General features: G+C 39.2%; 1 protein-coding gene across 4 annotated transcripts in view; it reads right to left on the reverse strand.

Annotated features, from left to right (window-relative positions):
* PUS7 (pseudouridine synthase 7) overlaps positions 1 to 15,588 on the reverse strand; it is a 58,066-nt gene that overhangs the window by 1,946 nt on the left and 40,532 nt on the right. For all 4 annotated transcript variants that reach the window (XM_072759935.1, XM_072759933.1, XM_072759932.1 and 1 more), the window contains 5 exons: positions 7,706 to 7,767; positions 6,205 to 6,365; positions 5,172 to 5,298; positions 3,222 to 3,323; positions 1,025 to 1,154 (listed from right to left, as the gene is read on the reverse strand). In XM_072759935.1, the coding sequence (XP_072616036.1) occupies positions 1,025 to 1,154; positions 3,222 to 3,323; positions 5,172 to 5,298; positions 6,205 to 6,365; positions 7,706 to 7,767 (582 nt within the window). The remainder of the gene's footprint in view (positions 1 to 1,024; positions 1,155 to 3,221; positions 3,324 to 5,171; positions 5,299 to 6,204; positions 6,366 to 7,705; positions 7,768 to 15,588) is intronic.

Consider the following 15,588-nt stretch of genomic DNA (forward strand, 5'->3'; position numbering starts at 1 on the left):
TAACAGAATAGGGCCAGATCTTCTACGTAAGTACTGCCCATTATTATACAGCAAGTTGACAAAGGATGCCAGTCTATGTTAAAAAAAAAAAAAAAAAGTTTCCTTAAGACAGAAATTCTTTTGTACATATGTAGCTGATAAGTACTAAACTTCACTTTGCACAGGTGTGAATAAATTAATGATGGCATTAATATATTCTCCAGAGTGGTTTTCACTACAAACAACACCGTGTTCCTCACCAAGAACTGCTCTCTAGAGTGGGAAGAACCAAATCCTGCCAAGCTCATCCCACAACCCAGAGAAGAGGAGGGAAGAGAGAGAGGGAGAGAAAGAGATGGAGAGAGGGAAGAGAGAGGATTTCCTGGCAAGAGAAAATTAAGATTTCAAGGTTTAAAATTCAAGATTTAATTTTAAAAATTATCAAATAAAGCTTTAGTTCACATTAGGTACTGAAATATTTTAAATGACTAAATACATGTGTATTTTTCTCTTTAGAAACATGGTATTAAAACAAACATCAGTGTTTGGAACTCAGAACTAATTCTGAGTAAAGGTAGCGTGCTGAGGGATAGCTCGGTAAGCAACACTGAAATTTTTAAAGATTTACTTTTATTTATTTGGGGGGAGGGGCGCAGAGGGAGGAGAGAGCCTCAAGGAGACTCTGGAGCTTGACGAGGGGCTTGATCTCATGACCCTGAAATCACACCTGAGGTGAAACAAAGAGATGCTTAAAACTGAGTCACCAAGTGCCCCGACAAATCTCGATTTTTTTTTTATTAGTAAGGAAAAGTATTGTCTGTACATTTCTTCAATAATTTAGCAAGGTCAGTAAAATATAAACTCAATCACTTTCATTCACATTTGTTTCTTGATGACTTGAAAAATCCCAAGTAGTAGCAATAATGATTATGGTAATAATAGCAAGTAGCACTTCTATGCTAGGACTGGAAAATATACAGGTGATGCAAAAGCTTTCAATTGCACATAATAATTCAGTTCTATTTCACTGCAGACTATCACTCACCAACTGACATTCTGAGGACGAATAATGATCTTTCGATAGGCCCCTGATAAGGAATAATCTCGAATTTTGTGTCTCATGTTGTCAATATCCAGATTGTCTGCTGTGAGCATTTCTCTGTAGGCTTCACTAACTATAAAATATAAAAAGTTAGTTGGAACACAGCACGCCAGCAAGCTACCTTCAGCTAGACCATGAAGAAAGTAACATGTAAGTTCAATTAGATCATCCTAACAAAACCAGTCCCTCTAATTTATAATCCAGTCTGTTCTCTGGAATCAAAATTTAGGGACTTACTTCCAGGACTAGTGTCTCCAGCTTATATTTGATAACCTGTAAGTTATCTCTTGCAAGCACTACAGTATCTGGGGTGTAAAGATCTCAAGCTAACTACAAAAAGCATTTCAATACAAGTTACTGACCTATTAATACAAGCTCTGAGTTGGAAGAGACCATGTACAGTGGCCTCAAACTCTTTCTGGAAGAAGGCAGATATAAATAATATATATATATAAAGAATAGATCTGGAAAAACCATCTGGCTCAGTCTCACACCTGATGTAGAATCCTTTTTATTTATAACACCGTAGATAGAGAGAGGCATCACTTTGCTTGTGTGTTGCCATTTACTGGGAACTACTTCTTTTTGTTTTTTTTTTTTAAGAGTTATTTATTCAGGAGAGATAGAGAGAGGCAGAGACACAGGCAGAGGGAGAAGCACTCCCTGCGGGGAGCCCGATGTGGAACTCGATACCAGGACCCCGGGATCATGACCTGAGCCAAAGGCAGATGCTCAACCGCTGAGCCACCCAGGTTTCCCTACCGGTAACTACTTCTTTGTGAGAAACACAATTGTTAGAAAGTTCTTTATTCTAAGATGAAAACTGTCTTTTTAGAACTTCTGTTGACTGCTTTAGAACACAGCAGACTCACTGCCCTCTTCCACACATACTCACAAGCACTGGACTGACCTTTAAGCCACATCTTCTCTAGGCCAAACAACTGTTCCTTCAACTGTCCTCTGACATTTCTGTATTCCCCACAAAACCCTGTGTCTGCCCAGGGCAGCAGCCTGATGTTCAATAAATAACCCCAGATACTTTTTATGTAGACGACAATCAACCTGAGCCTTTACAAAAGTAAGAATTTACGTTTAACCCAAATCAATGCCTTCTGCAATTCTTATAAAAAAACCTATTTTTCATGAATTACTATTAATCATTTTGGGTGACATAATTTGCAAACAGAATGAGCAGACTTCTTTACTCAAGTTACTCATAACAAATACTGGGTAGACCAGGGTCGAGGGAAGACTCCCTGATAACACCTGTAAGACCACAGGGATCCCTAACTTGAGCACTGCTGGATGCCGAGTGTGCCTATGTTACCAGTCCACACGCCCTAACCACCACCCACCCAGGCTGGGCGCCCGACTTAGCCACTAGGTTTGCATGCACGGCTTGGTCAAAGGTGTGCTGAATTTCTGTCCTAACTGGTATCAGCCCACGTTTCTGATCCTGAGAGGTATAAGAAAGAATAATGTTTAACTTTTTCTTTCTTGGAAAGAGAGTGTGGCTCTGAGCATCTGAGTGCCTTCCTTCTGCTCCTGCTAGCACTGTCTCCTGGGGGCCTCACTGTGCGGCAGACCGCTTCCCACCCTCTCCCTCACCTCGCTATCCATTCTCTCCTCGTCTCTACTCCTGTCCCTCAGCAAAGTCAATCTCACCTAAGTATTAGGAGCACAGCAATTTGGTTGTGTTAATTAATCAACATGTAAGTGGCAGGTGACTTTAAAGTATTTGTATTATCAGAGAAAAGTGTTAATACCTTAATCATTCTGTAACTTGTATAATTTCAAGGAATATAACATTGATTAAGGAAAATCATTCTGGTCCCGTGAGAGAAAAGATGGGTTTTGTTTGTTTGAAGTAGGCTCCATGTTGGGTATAGACATTACTTAAAAATAAAAACTTTTTAAAAAGTTAAATTATCCATCTGAATACATTCCTTCCTGAGAGACTTTGTATGTAACATGGTTTATAAATGTTTGAAATCTACACATTTTCAAGTCTGATGGAAATCAAAATTCTAAAATTATATTTCAAGTACTGATTTTTGTCCCCCTCTCTCTACTCTTGGTGGCTAGTGGCTTAAAATACGTCAGGTTTGTTTTAACTATTTTCCCCAGACAGTGAACTTACTTTTATGCTTTGGGTAGATAACATCGAAACCAGGCAAGGGCATTACCACATCATGGATGGAGTAATTATTAACATCTTCTTCATCAATATAGGTGGCTGTAGCTGCAAATTCACAGATAGAAAAATTATGAAAACAGATGATATTTTCATGAGCTTGATCTTCTAAAATCATACACATCTAAGAAGTTAGAAGTGCATGTTGCCACAGGCTAAGTGGCCTACAAAGGTTAACAAAATAAAATTAGATGCATTTCTATTCTACTCAAAAAATGAAGATCATGGATTGAGAACAAGTGGCAAGTCAAATAAATTATTTCTCAGCTGGACCCTCAGTTGTTAGAATGTATGCTTTAAAAAATCAGCTTTTTCCTTACTTATTTTTAAAATATTTTATTTATTTATTTGAGAGAGAGAGAGAGGAGAGAGAGAGAGAGAAAGCACAAGCAGGGGAGAGGGAGAAGCAGACTCCCTGCTCAGCAGGGAGCCCGATGCGGGGCTCAAATCCCAGGATCCCAAGATCATGACCTAGGCCAAAGGTAGACGTTAACTGACTGAGCCACCCAGGTGCGCCCTCCTTTTTCCTTTTTTACTTTTATTTTTAAGATTTTATTCATTTATTCATGAAAGATCCAGAGAGAAAGAGTCAGAGACACAGGCAGAGGGAGAAGCAGGCTCCATGCAGGGAGCCGGACATGGGACTCAATCCTGGGACTCCAGGATCATGCCCTGGGCGGAAGGCAAGCGCTAAACCACTGAGCCACCCAGGCTGCCCATCTTTTTTAAACAACACTACAAAATACTATCTAAAATGTTATCACCAATGGATGCATTTTGCTAAAAGAGTAATTTAAAAAATCATCTGCATTTAGAGGATGAAATGTGATGGCATTTTGATGGGACATCAAAATACACTGGATGTAATCACATTGGAGGAGGTTAAAAAACTTAATTCAGGATTACTTCTTAACAGAAATCTTAGTGGAGGGATGCCTGGGTGGCTCAGCAGTTGAGCATCTGCTTTGGCTCAGGATGTGATCCCAGGATTGAGTCCCACATCAGCCTCCTCTTGGGGAGCGTGTTTCTCCCTCTGCCCATGTCTCTGCCTCTCTGTGTCTCTCATGAATAAATAAAATCTTGAAAAGAAAAGAAAAGAAAAGAAAAGAAAAGAAAAGAAAAGAAAAGAAAAGAAAAGAAAGCTTAGTGGATTTATTGGGAATACATTCAGATGAGCAGGCCATGTCTTCAGAGAACAGAAGGGCAGCCACATATGCCAGGAAGACAATGGACTGTGAAAATAGGCAGACTTTCATTCTGAGTCCCTGCCGTTTCTTTTTTGACCCAGCTGCGGAACCTTGTGAACCTTGTCTAAAGAACAGTGAGCATACTTCACAGAGCACTATCAGCTTTAAACCAGAAGATGTAGGCGAAGGGCAGAGCACAAGGCCTGGCCCACGGTGAGGGCTCAGCATCAGATGGGATTGTCTGTTTTATGAATGCTGTCGGCACAGAGTATGCACTACGTGTCTGTGATGTCATGGCCTGCACGTTACGTGAGCTCCAGTCAAGTGCTGACGTAAAGAAACTCTTTAAAAGTGGCAGACAACAGCAGAGAGGCCGAGGTACGCTCAGAAGCATAGAGATTTTGCTGGATCCAGATTAAAGTTTGGAAAAAGATTTAACGCAACACTGAGTCCAAATCTATTCCTGAGAAAATGGAGGCCCAGAGACCCAGAGAGAGCCAGGCACTTACTCAAATCAGATATGTATTCTCATTAAAATAAAGATTCAAACTGTTCAGTCTGAGTTTATGACGTCTTTCCATTTCAACCTTACTAGACATCTCTCTCTCTCTCTCTCCCTCTTAAGTAGTGGTGAGCTTGGTTTTTAAGCACTAGTGTCAAATAACTGAGCCATGGTTGGATGGAATAATGAGGATATCTGCCTTTTTACCTCCTTTGAGAACAAGGTCCCCTGGAACGGGCTTCAGTCCATACTCTTCTATTCTCTTGCTTACCATGTTATTCCACACATAGCTTTGATAGCTATGAATATACATTAAGCGATTATTTCTTGGTATCTGGAAGGAAGAAGAAAATGGGTAAGGAAAAAAAATATATGTTCTGAATATTAAAAGTACTGTACTTTCCAAGACATCTTACTTGTTTAATGGTGACCCCAGGATAAGCAGCTCATACTTTCAATGTCATTTTTCTAAGAGCTTAGAGAAATAGGGACTGAAGCACAGAACCAGTGCTAGAGACAGAACCCCTTCGACTATAGGGTGTTCACAGCTCCGATTACAGTGGTTCCCATGCATTCATACAAATAAACCTATACCCTGGTGGAACCTATACCCTGAATCAAAGACACAGCACTGACAGGGTAAACAGCGCTTTCTTCCTGATAATTCCACGGAAGGAGAAACTCTAGATAACAGAACTGATCACTAATTACATGTAGGAAAATCTGCTCTTTTTGTTTTTCTGGGGAAGAGTATTTAAGATTGAAGTTGAAGAGTTAAACCAGTCTGTTCTGGGTTATAGATATTCAAATACGAGCATAGGCCATACATGTCAAAATGGTACCCCCACTGTTGAACCACCATGAACAAATCGAAGTAAAATGTGATCATTTAGACCACTTCTTGTGCAACCTCTTACTTAGGCAGGTTATAGTTCTGATGCTAAAGAATGATCAAGAAATGAACTCTAAGATGGATTGTGAATTTCTGAAGTATCCAGATACTTAATTTAAATTTCCTTAAGGATCATATTTTCCACTCCAGCAGTCCCTGCACCCACCCTCCTCCCCCTTCACCATTCAGGGTACAAACAAGGATCACTCAGGTAACACAGCACTCAGAGATCAAAGGATCCTTATTTACCTTCTGCTCTTTCAAAATTTAGTACAATATTTAAAGATAAAATTTAAAAAGCATTAAGCCACCTCACGTCATTTGCCTGACTTCACAAATAGCACTCACTATGCCAAATGCAGAGACTATATTCTTCATTCCATATTTGGAAAGTCCTCGAAGCAGCTGCCCTTCCACACACCTTTTGACAGGAAGTTTTCTGAGGGCAGCAGCTGGGTCTTTGCTCTTCGCCCACTCTTCCCTGCACTTAACCAAGTAGCCTTTTTCGGCTGAGGAAAAGAAAAAGCAGTGATTAAAATAATTTATAGAATAGACAGATTTCCATAACCTAACATGCTTCCTAGAGAACACAAATTAGAAAATGCCCTTTGTAATACAGGTACTCTGAACAGCTTCTGCTCACCTGAGAATACCCATCAGAATGTGAACAGGACAAGTAGAGTGTACAGAGCAAGCCAGCTTTGTCAACCTACCACCAACCCCAACATTTAAAGACCATTACTGTTCCATTATCACAGCTGATTCAACAGAGGACAAAACCAACACAGTCCTTTCTTCTGTTTTTTACTGTGTTGGCAAATTTAATAGGCCACTCACTTTAAAATTAGACAACTTTATTTCTTTTCATTTGCAAATGAATAATTACCCAAAGTGCAATGTGGGTTTCAAATCCACAACCCTGAGATCAAGACCCGGGCTGAAATCAAGAGTCAGATGCTCAACTGACTGAGCCACCTACCTGCCCCTGTACAGTAGTATTCAAATCTTTTTTATTTTTTTTTAAAGATTTTATTTATTTATTCATGAGAGACACAGAGAGAGAGATAGAGAGGCAGAGAAACAGGCAGAGGGAGAAGCAGGCTTCATGCAGGGAGCCCAACGTGGGAGTCCGGGATCATGCCCTGGGCCAAAGGCAGGTGCCAAACTGCTGAGCCACCAGGGTGTCCCAGCTGTTTTTTTTTTTTTTTCATATAGTATGAAAGTAGAGGTATTTTCTGAAAAATTTTTAACAAACTCTTCCAACTAAAATCCCTCAATATTTTTTTTAAAAATATTTTATTTATTTATTCATGAGAGAGAGAGACACACACACACACATACACAGAGAAAGAGAGGCAGAGACACAGGCAGAGGGAGAAGCAGGCTCCATGCAGGAGCCCGACATGGGACTCGATCCCGTGACCCCAGGATCATGCCCCGAGCGGAAGGCAGACGCCCAACCACTGAGCCACCCAGGCATCCCTCCTCAATATTTTTTTGCCCAGTTTTTACATCGTATTACAGTATGCTTTAACAGATTAACCACAAATATGTTTGGATTCCTGCATGTTTAGAGATTCGGTAGTACATGGGGAAAAGGAAAGAAATGTATTCATTTATGAATTAATAAATGAGATTAGCTAAACAGATGAAAACAGGATATAAATTATATATCTCAAATATATATATAATTAGTGAAAAAATAAACTATCCTCTTTACTTTAAAAACAATTTTTAAAAATTCTGAAATAACCATCCCCAAGACACATACTTTTTACTCAAAACAATTCCATGAATACCTAACAAGATACTCTATTTTTTTTTTCTTTAACATGAATTTCATTCTTACCTCCAGAACGGGGTTTCAATATTAAATCCATGACTTCAGTCCAGGAATTCTGTAGGATAGCTCTAAAATTAAACAGCATTTACTTTACTCAATTTTGCATTATATGCCGAAATTGGTGGAGTATCAAATCATGTTAACTTTATATATTTCATTAAATGTGAAAGTAAGCTGCAAAACTAACATAAAGGTTTCAACTGTAAATACCAAAGGAACTTTAAAAAGAGAGAAGAAAAAAAAGAAAAAAAAGAAGAAAATAAAAACATGTTCACTCATTAACATTAAGTATCACGGCAGTTTTAAAATGCAAATGTTATAAATACTACCAAGTCATTAAGCTGTTATGGTATTATCTGTATAATCAAAGTCTGCACTAAAACTTATTTGAAACTTCTCAAGAAATTTCTCCCCCTGGTTAAATATCTTCTTGCCTAGACAAAAAAGAATAACATTTTATCCTTCCCTATTATTCTTGCCAAAATGGAAATATCTTTATTTTTGTTGATTAGAATACATGCTTCTTAAAAATTAAAACATTTAGGAAGGTTACCTGTTATCTAATTAACACTATCTAAGGCAACACTTTAGAGTGTATTTGTTGTGACCCTTTTAAAAAAGATTTTATCTTTTAAAAGATTTTGTTTATTTGAGAGAGAGAACAAGAGAATGAAAGGGAGCAGGGGCAGAGGGAGAAACAGGATCCCAGGACCCCAGGATCATGACCTGAGCTGAAGACAGATACTTAACTGACTGAGCCACCCAGGTACCCCCTTAAAGATTTGTTTTAAGTAATCTGTATACCCAACGTGGGGCTGGAATTTACCACCCCAAGATTAAGAATCATCCACTCCACCGACTGAGCCAGTCATGTGCCCCCATGACTTTTTTCAGAAATTTGTCAGCACAGGTAATGTTTAAACTTTTATTGTTATCTTTTGCCATACAAAAATTTTGTATATCATATCCGAAATTTTTTCCAGTAAGATTTCTGGTGTTGGAGTCTTGCTTAGAAAGGCCTTCCCTAGGGACGCCTGGGTGGCTCAGTGGTTGAGCACCTGTCTTTGGCTCAGGTCATAGCCCCAGGATCCAGGATTGAGTCCCACATCAGGCTCCCTGTGGGGAGTCTGCTTCTCCCTCTGTGTTTCTGTCTCTGTCTGTGTCCCTCATGAATAAATAAATAGATCTTAAAAGAAAGAAAAGAAAAAAGAAAAGAAAAGAAAAGAAAGAGAAAGAAAGCAAGCAAGCAAGCAAGCAAGCCCTTTCCTAGGGGCACCTGTCAGTTAAGTGTCCAACTCTTGGTTTCAGCTCAGGTCATGATCTCATGATTGTGGGAACAAGTCCTGTGTAGAGCCCCACGTCTGACTCCGTGCTCAGTGGGGAAGTCGCTTGAGAATATCTCCCTCTCCTGCACCCCTTGCTCACTTTTTCTCTCTAAAGAAATAAGGTTGACGAAAAATAAACAGTTTCTAAAAAAAAAAAAAAAAAAAATAGATAAGTATTTTTAAAAAGGCCTTTCCTACCATAAGAATATACAAATCTCTTCTAATTTTTCTGTTTCTTTTAGTTAATCAGGGTATTTTTCATGTTTAAGTTAACCTAGTTTTGCATATTAAGCTATATAAAATGCTCTTTGGTATATGATATGATCATATGGATTTTATATCTACTAATGCAATTAATTACACAACAGATTTCTTACTGCTGGCCATCCTTGCAGTCCTGGAACAATCCATGCTGTATTAATTTTTAAATATTCTCCTGGGTGACGCATCATGTAGCTGGCTAGGCCATCCACAACACCTCCAAAGAGAGTGGAGTATTAATTCAGGACTAGACCCTGGTCTGTCAGGTACCACAGAAGAGACATCTATGTTCAAAAACCTTTGCTACTTAGCTAGCCACCTGATTTTGTAAATAGGTTTATTGTAAAACACCTGTGCTCATCCCCTGATACCATGTGTATGACTGCTTTCCCACTGTTCTAACAGCAGAGGGGAGTACCTGCTATGAACACGCCACTCTGTGGCCAAAAATGTTTACTATCTGGTCCTTCACAGAAGTCTGCCAATGCCTGGTATAATATGTTACAAAGTTCCTTAAGATGCTACCATATACATGAAAGTTCAGTATATATTGCCATATTAAATATGTGCAGATTTGGTTTACAAGAGGCCACTGTATCTGGCCCACTACACATTAAGATGTTTTCTTATGTTCTTTCCTTCCTCTATTTAAAAATATTTGCATAAAATATGCACAACATAAAATTCATGATTTTAGCCATTTTAAAAGTGTACAGTTCTATGACACTAAATATTCATACTGTTGTGTAACCATCTGGATTACCTGCCTTCAGAACTTTTATTTATTTTTTAAATATTTTATTTATGTATTCATGAGAGACACAGAGAGAGAGGCAGAGACACAGGCAGAGGGAGAAACAGGCTCCATGTAGTGAGCCCAATGCGAGACTTGATCCTGGGACCCCGGGATCATACCCTGAGCCAGAGGCAGACAGACGCTTAACTGCTGAGCCACCCAGGTGTCCCCCTTCAGAACTTTAACATCTTCCTCAGCCGAAATTCTGTACACACTAAATAACTCCCATCTCTTGGCAACCACCACTCTACTTTGTGTATTTGACTATTCCAGGTACCTCATGAAAGAGGAATCACACAGTATCTGTCCTTTTGTGACTGGCTTATTTAGCATAAAAGTCTTCCAGGTCTATTCATGTTGTGAATTGCACGTGTAAGAATTTCCTTCTTGTTGGGATGCCTGGGTGGCTCAGCAGTTGAGCGTCTGCCTTTGGCCCAGGGTGTGACCCTGGAGTCCCGGGATTGAGTCCCACATCCAAATAAAATTTTTTTTAAAATTTTTTATTTATTTATGATAGTCACACACAGAGAGCGAGCGAGAGAGGCAGAGACATAGGCAGAGGGAGAAGCAGGCTCTATACACCGGGAGCCCGACGTGGGATTCGATCCCGGGTCTCCAGGATCGTGCCCTGGGCCAAAGGCAGGCGCCAAACCACTGCGCCACCCAGGGATCCCTCCAAATAAAATCTTAAAAAAAAAAAAAAAAAAAAAGGATTTCCTTCTTGTCAAAGTTGACTGTATCTATGTGCCATGTTTTGCTTATCCACTCATCTGTTAATGGAAACTTGGTTGCTTCCACCTTCTGGATGTCATGAATTATGCTCTTAAAACATGGGTATTTGAATATTTGTTTTTACTTTTTCTGGGTATATACTGAAAAATGGAATTTATAGATCATATGGTGATTCTACATTTAAAAATCGCCATATATTATTTTCCATACAGGCTGGACCACTTTATATTCCCACCAGCAATGCACAAGGGTTCCTATTTCTCTACATCTTCACCAACACTTGTTTTGTTGTTTTTAATAATGGCCTTTCTAATGAGTTTAAAGTAGTATCTCATTACGGTTTCGATTTGCAATTTCTTAATGATTAGTAATGTTGAGCCTCTTTTCATAATTAGTTCATTAGTCATTTGTATTTCTTCTTTGAATAAAGTTCTATTCAAGTTGCCCATTTTTATTTTTTATTTATTTATTTTTAAAAATATTTTATTTATTCATGAGAATACACAGAGAGGAGAGAGAGAGAGAGGCAGAGACACAGGGAGAGGGAGAAGCAGGCTCCATGCAGGGAGCCTGACGTGGGACTCGATCCGGGGTCTCCAGGATCACGCCCCGGGCTGTAGGCGGCGATAAACCACTGAGCCACTGGGGCTGCCCTCTTTGTCCATTTTTAAATAAAGTTGTTTTGTTGTTGCTGAGTTGTAGGAACTCTATATTAACCCTTTATCAGATATATAATTTGCATATATTTTCTCCCATTCTGCGGACTGCTTTTTCACCCTGTTGATAGTGCCCTTTGTACACAAATATATATATAGGTATATTTTTAAGATTTTATTTATTTGTTCATGAGAGAATGAGAGAGAGAGAGAGAGAGAAAGAGAGAGAGGCAGAGACACAGGCAGAGGGAGAAGCAGACTCCATGCAGGAAGCCCGACATGGGACTCAATCCTGGGTCTCCAGGATCATGCCCTGGGCTGAAGGCAGCGCTAAACCACTGAGCCACCCAGGCTGCCCCACAAATATTCATATATTTTAAAGGTTTTATTTATTTATTGGAGATAGAACAAACAGGAGGAACAGCAGAAGCAGAAGGTGAAGCAAGAGTCCCCAATGAGGAAGGAGCCTGACGCCGGGCTCGATTAGGACCCTGAGATCATGACCCAAGCCAAAGGCAGATGCTTAACCAACTGAGCCACCCAGGCACCCTGTACACAAATATTTTTAATTTTATGGACTCCAACCTATTTTTTTTCTTTTGTTGTCTGTGCTTTTGGTGTTATATCCAAGAAACTGGCCATCAAATGCCATGAGAATTCCCCTTTTTCTTCTAATTTTATAGTTGTAGTATATGCAGGATTTTGATCTATTTGGAGTTAATTCTTGTAAATGGTGTTAAGGCAAGGGTCCAAATTCTTTTTTACTTTTTTAAGTGTATATCCAATTTCCCCAACATTATGTGTTGAAAAGACTGTCCTTTCCCCCATTGAATGGTCTTGTTACCTCTGTTGAAAATCATTTGATCATATATGCAAGGGCTTATTCTACCTTAAAAACAAAAACAAAAACAAACAGCTTTACTAAGGTATAATTCGTACATCCATATAATTCATCCATTTAAGTGCACGATTCAATGACTTTTAGTATACTCACAGAATTTCATAACATCATGCAATCAATTCTGGGACATTTTTTATCACCCCAAAAGAAATCCTACACCCACCAGCATTCACTCTCCATTACCCCTTCCCCAGATGTAGACAATCACAATCAACATTCTGTCTCTATGGATTTGCCTATTCTGGGCATTTCTCTAAATGAATCCTATGATATCTTGCCTTTTGTGACTTCCTTCACTTAGCATGTTTTCAAGGTCCATCCATGTTGTGGCAGGGATCAACTCTGCTACATTCTCTTTTATTGCTGAATAATATTCCATTGTATGGATACACATTTTGTTCATCTTTTTATCAGTTGATGGACATCTGGGTCGTTTTCATTTTTTTTTCTTTGGCTGCTATAGCATTGGTTTAGATTTTTATCTGAACCCATGTTCTCAATTCATGAGTACTTATCTAGGAGAGCAACAGTTGAGTCATATGGTAACTCTACATTTAACCTTCTGGGGACTAACTAGGCTGTTATCCAAAATAGCTGTACCATTTTACATTTCTACCAATAGTGCATAAGGATTCCAATTTTCACCAACACTTGTTATTGTCTGTCTTTTTTATTTTAGCCATCATAGTAGATATGAATAGCTCCTTGTGGTTTTGAACTGCCTTTCCCTAATATTTAGTGATTCTCTAATAATGTTGAGCATCTTTTTGTATATTTATTAGTCATTAGTCTATGTTCTTTGGAAAAATGTCTACTCAGATCACCTGCCTATTTTTAGACTATTTGCCCTTTTTGTCTTTGAGTTTTAAGAGTTCTTTAAAAACTCTGGATATAACTCATTCTTACTTTTTTAAAAAAGATTTTACTTATTTATTAATGAGAGACACAAAGAGAGAGAGAGAGGCAGAGACTCAGGCAGAGGGAGAAGCAGGCTCCATGCAGGATGCCCGATCCCAGGTCTCCAGGATCAGGCCCTGGGCTGAAGGCGGTGCTAAACCACTGAGCCACCCGGGCTGCCCCCATTTTTAAACTATAAATGAGGACTTGTTTGTTTTTTCCTTAGGAGGTCCTATGATGGTTACAGTGGGCTGCTTTGAAGATAGGAAACAGTCTTAGGTTATGGAAACTGTTGGTTTGTAATTTTGAATGGATGGTATTGACTGTATACTTAGGGCCTATGATGTGATTTTTGTTCCTATTTTTTTTTTTGTTCCTATTTTTTTTTTTATGAATCTGATCTCATTCTCATTAGCCATTTTACATTATCTTTGGCGTACAAAATTTGCAGGGTCCTGGGGCTGTTCTTCTCCCAAATTAATTACAAATTCAAAAGTTGCTATAGGGGCACTTGGGTGGCTCAGTTGGTTGAGTGCTCAATTCTTGGTTTTGGCTCAGGTCATGATCTCAGGGTCATGAGACTGAGCCCCTCGTCAGGCTCTACACTCAGGGCAGAGTCTGCTTGAGATTTTTTCCTTTCCCCATCCCCCCTTGCACTCGCTTTCTCTAAAACTAAGAAATAATATCTTAAAAAAAAAAAAAGTTGACACAGCCTGGGGCATTTGGCTGGCTGATCTCAGAGTCATGGTGGGCATGGAGCCTACTTAAAGAATAAGTAAGATATTATACATAACAAAACAAAATTAAAGAAAACAAAAGTTGATACAGCCTTCCCTTAAAATATTCTGTCCCATAACACAATATCTTCACTATCTTTATCAATGTCCTTTGACCATTTAGCAAGACTGAAAACATTACCATTTATTATCTAATAATAACAACTATTATTAATTACTTTAGCTTTCTTCTTAGTAAAAATTCTTTCTCTGGTTAGTTCACTTTAGTTTTAAAATATTACTTTCTGGGATGCCTCAGTGGCTCAGTGGTTGAGTGTCAGGTCTGCCTTCGGCTCAGGGTGTGATTCTGGAGTCCCAGGATTGAGTCTCACATCAAGCTCCCTGCATGAAGCCTGCTTCTCCTTCCTCTGCCTCTCTCTCTGTGTCTCTCATGAATAAATAAATAAAACCTTTTAAAAAAAATTACTTTCTGCTTACTGAGCACCTACTACATCCCAGGCATAGCAACAGGTACTGCATAAATATCATTTCACTTCATTTTCAGCACACTGTGACGTTAACATTATGATCTTCATTTGGTAGATGAATAATCTTAGGTTCAGAACCGAAGTCTGACTTTATTGCCTGAGCTTTTAACCTTCACAATACTGACTCAAAGAAGTAGAGAAATTACTACATGATGCATTTTTATCATTTTGTACTTTTAAAACAATTTTATTTTCCAAAAAACTGTTATTTATTTATTTTAGAGAAATAGAGTGGGCGGGAAGGCAGAGGGACAGAGAATCTCAAGCAAACTCTGCAGGCTAAGCTCAAAGCCCGATGTGGGGATCTCACAACCCTGAAATCATGACCTGAGCTGAAATTAAGAGTTGTATGCTTAACCAACTGAGCCACCCAGGCACCCTAATCATTTTGTGCTTTTATTTTTTTTAAATATTTTATTTATTTATTCATGAAAGACACAGAGAGCGAGAGAGACAGAGACACAGGCAGAGAGAAGCAGGCTCCATGCAGGAAGTCCAGGATCATGCCCTGGGCCTAAGGCAGATGCTCAACCACCGAGCCACCCAGGGATCCCTGATTTTGTGCTTTTAAAAACACACCAACAGGGCAGTTTGGGTGGCTCAGTCAGTTGAATATTTGCCTTTGGCTCAGGTCGTGATTCCAGGGTCCTGGGATTGAGCTCCACATTATGCTCCCTGCTCAGTGGGGAGTTTCCTTCTTCTCCCTCTGCTCTCCCTGCCCCTTGTGCTCTCTCTTCTCAGATAAATAAATAAAATCTCAGAAAAAAAAAAAAAACACCACATGAACAAACGCAACTTTGTGTAGACAGCTGCTATAACCATGCACCAGAAGTCAAGAAAAGTCCTCTGTTCCTAGTACTACAGGGAACCAAACAGCTGCAGCAAAGCCCCAGGCCTAAATTTCATCTCTGCTAGAACATGGGTTTGAAAGACAAGGAAGAACAGGAACTATACAAACTTGCAGATCACAACTCATGATGACTTCGAGAATTTAACGCCCATGATTGTTTTATGTAATGGTCTATTGATAGCAGGACAGCATATTCAGGTTTAGGTT

Source organism: Vulpes vulpes, chromosome 5, assembly GCF_048418805.1.
Source record: "Vulpes vulpes isolate BD-2025 chromosome 5, VulVul3, whole genome shotgun sequence".
In the NCBI taxonomy this organism is placed as follows: domain Eukaryota; kingdom Metazoa; phylum Chordata; class Mammalia; order Carnivora; family Canidae; genus Vulpes; species Vulpes vulpes.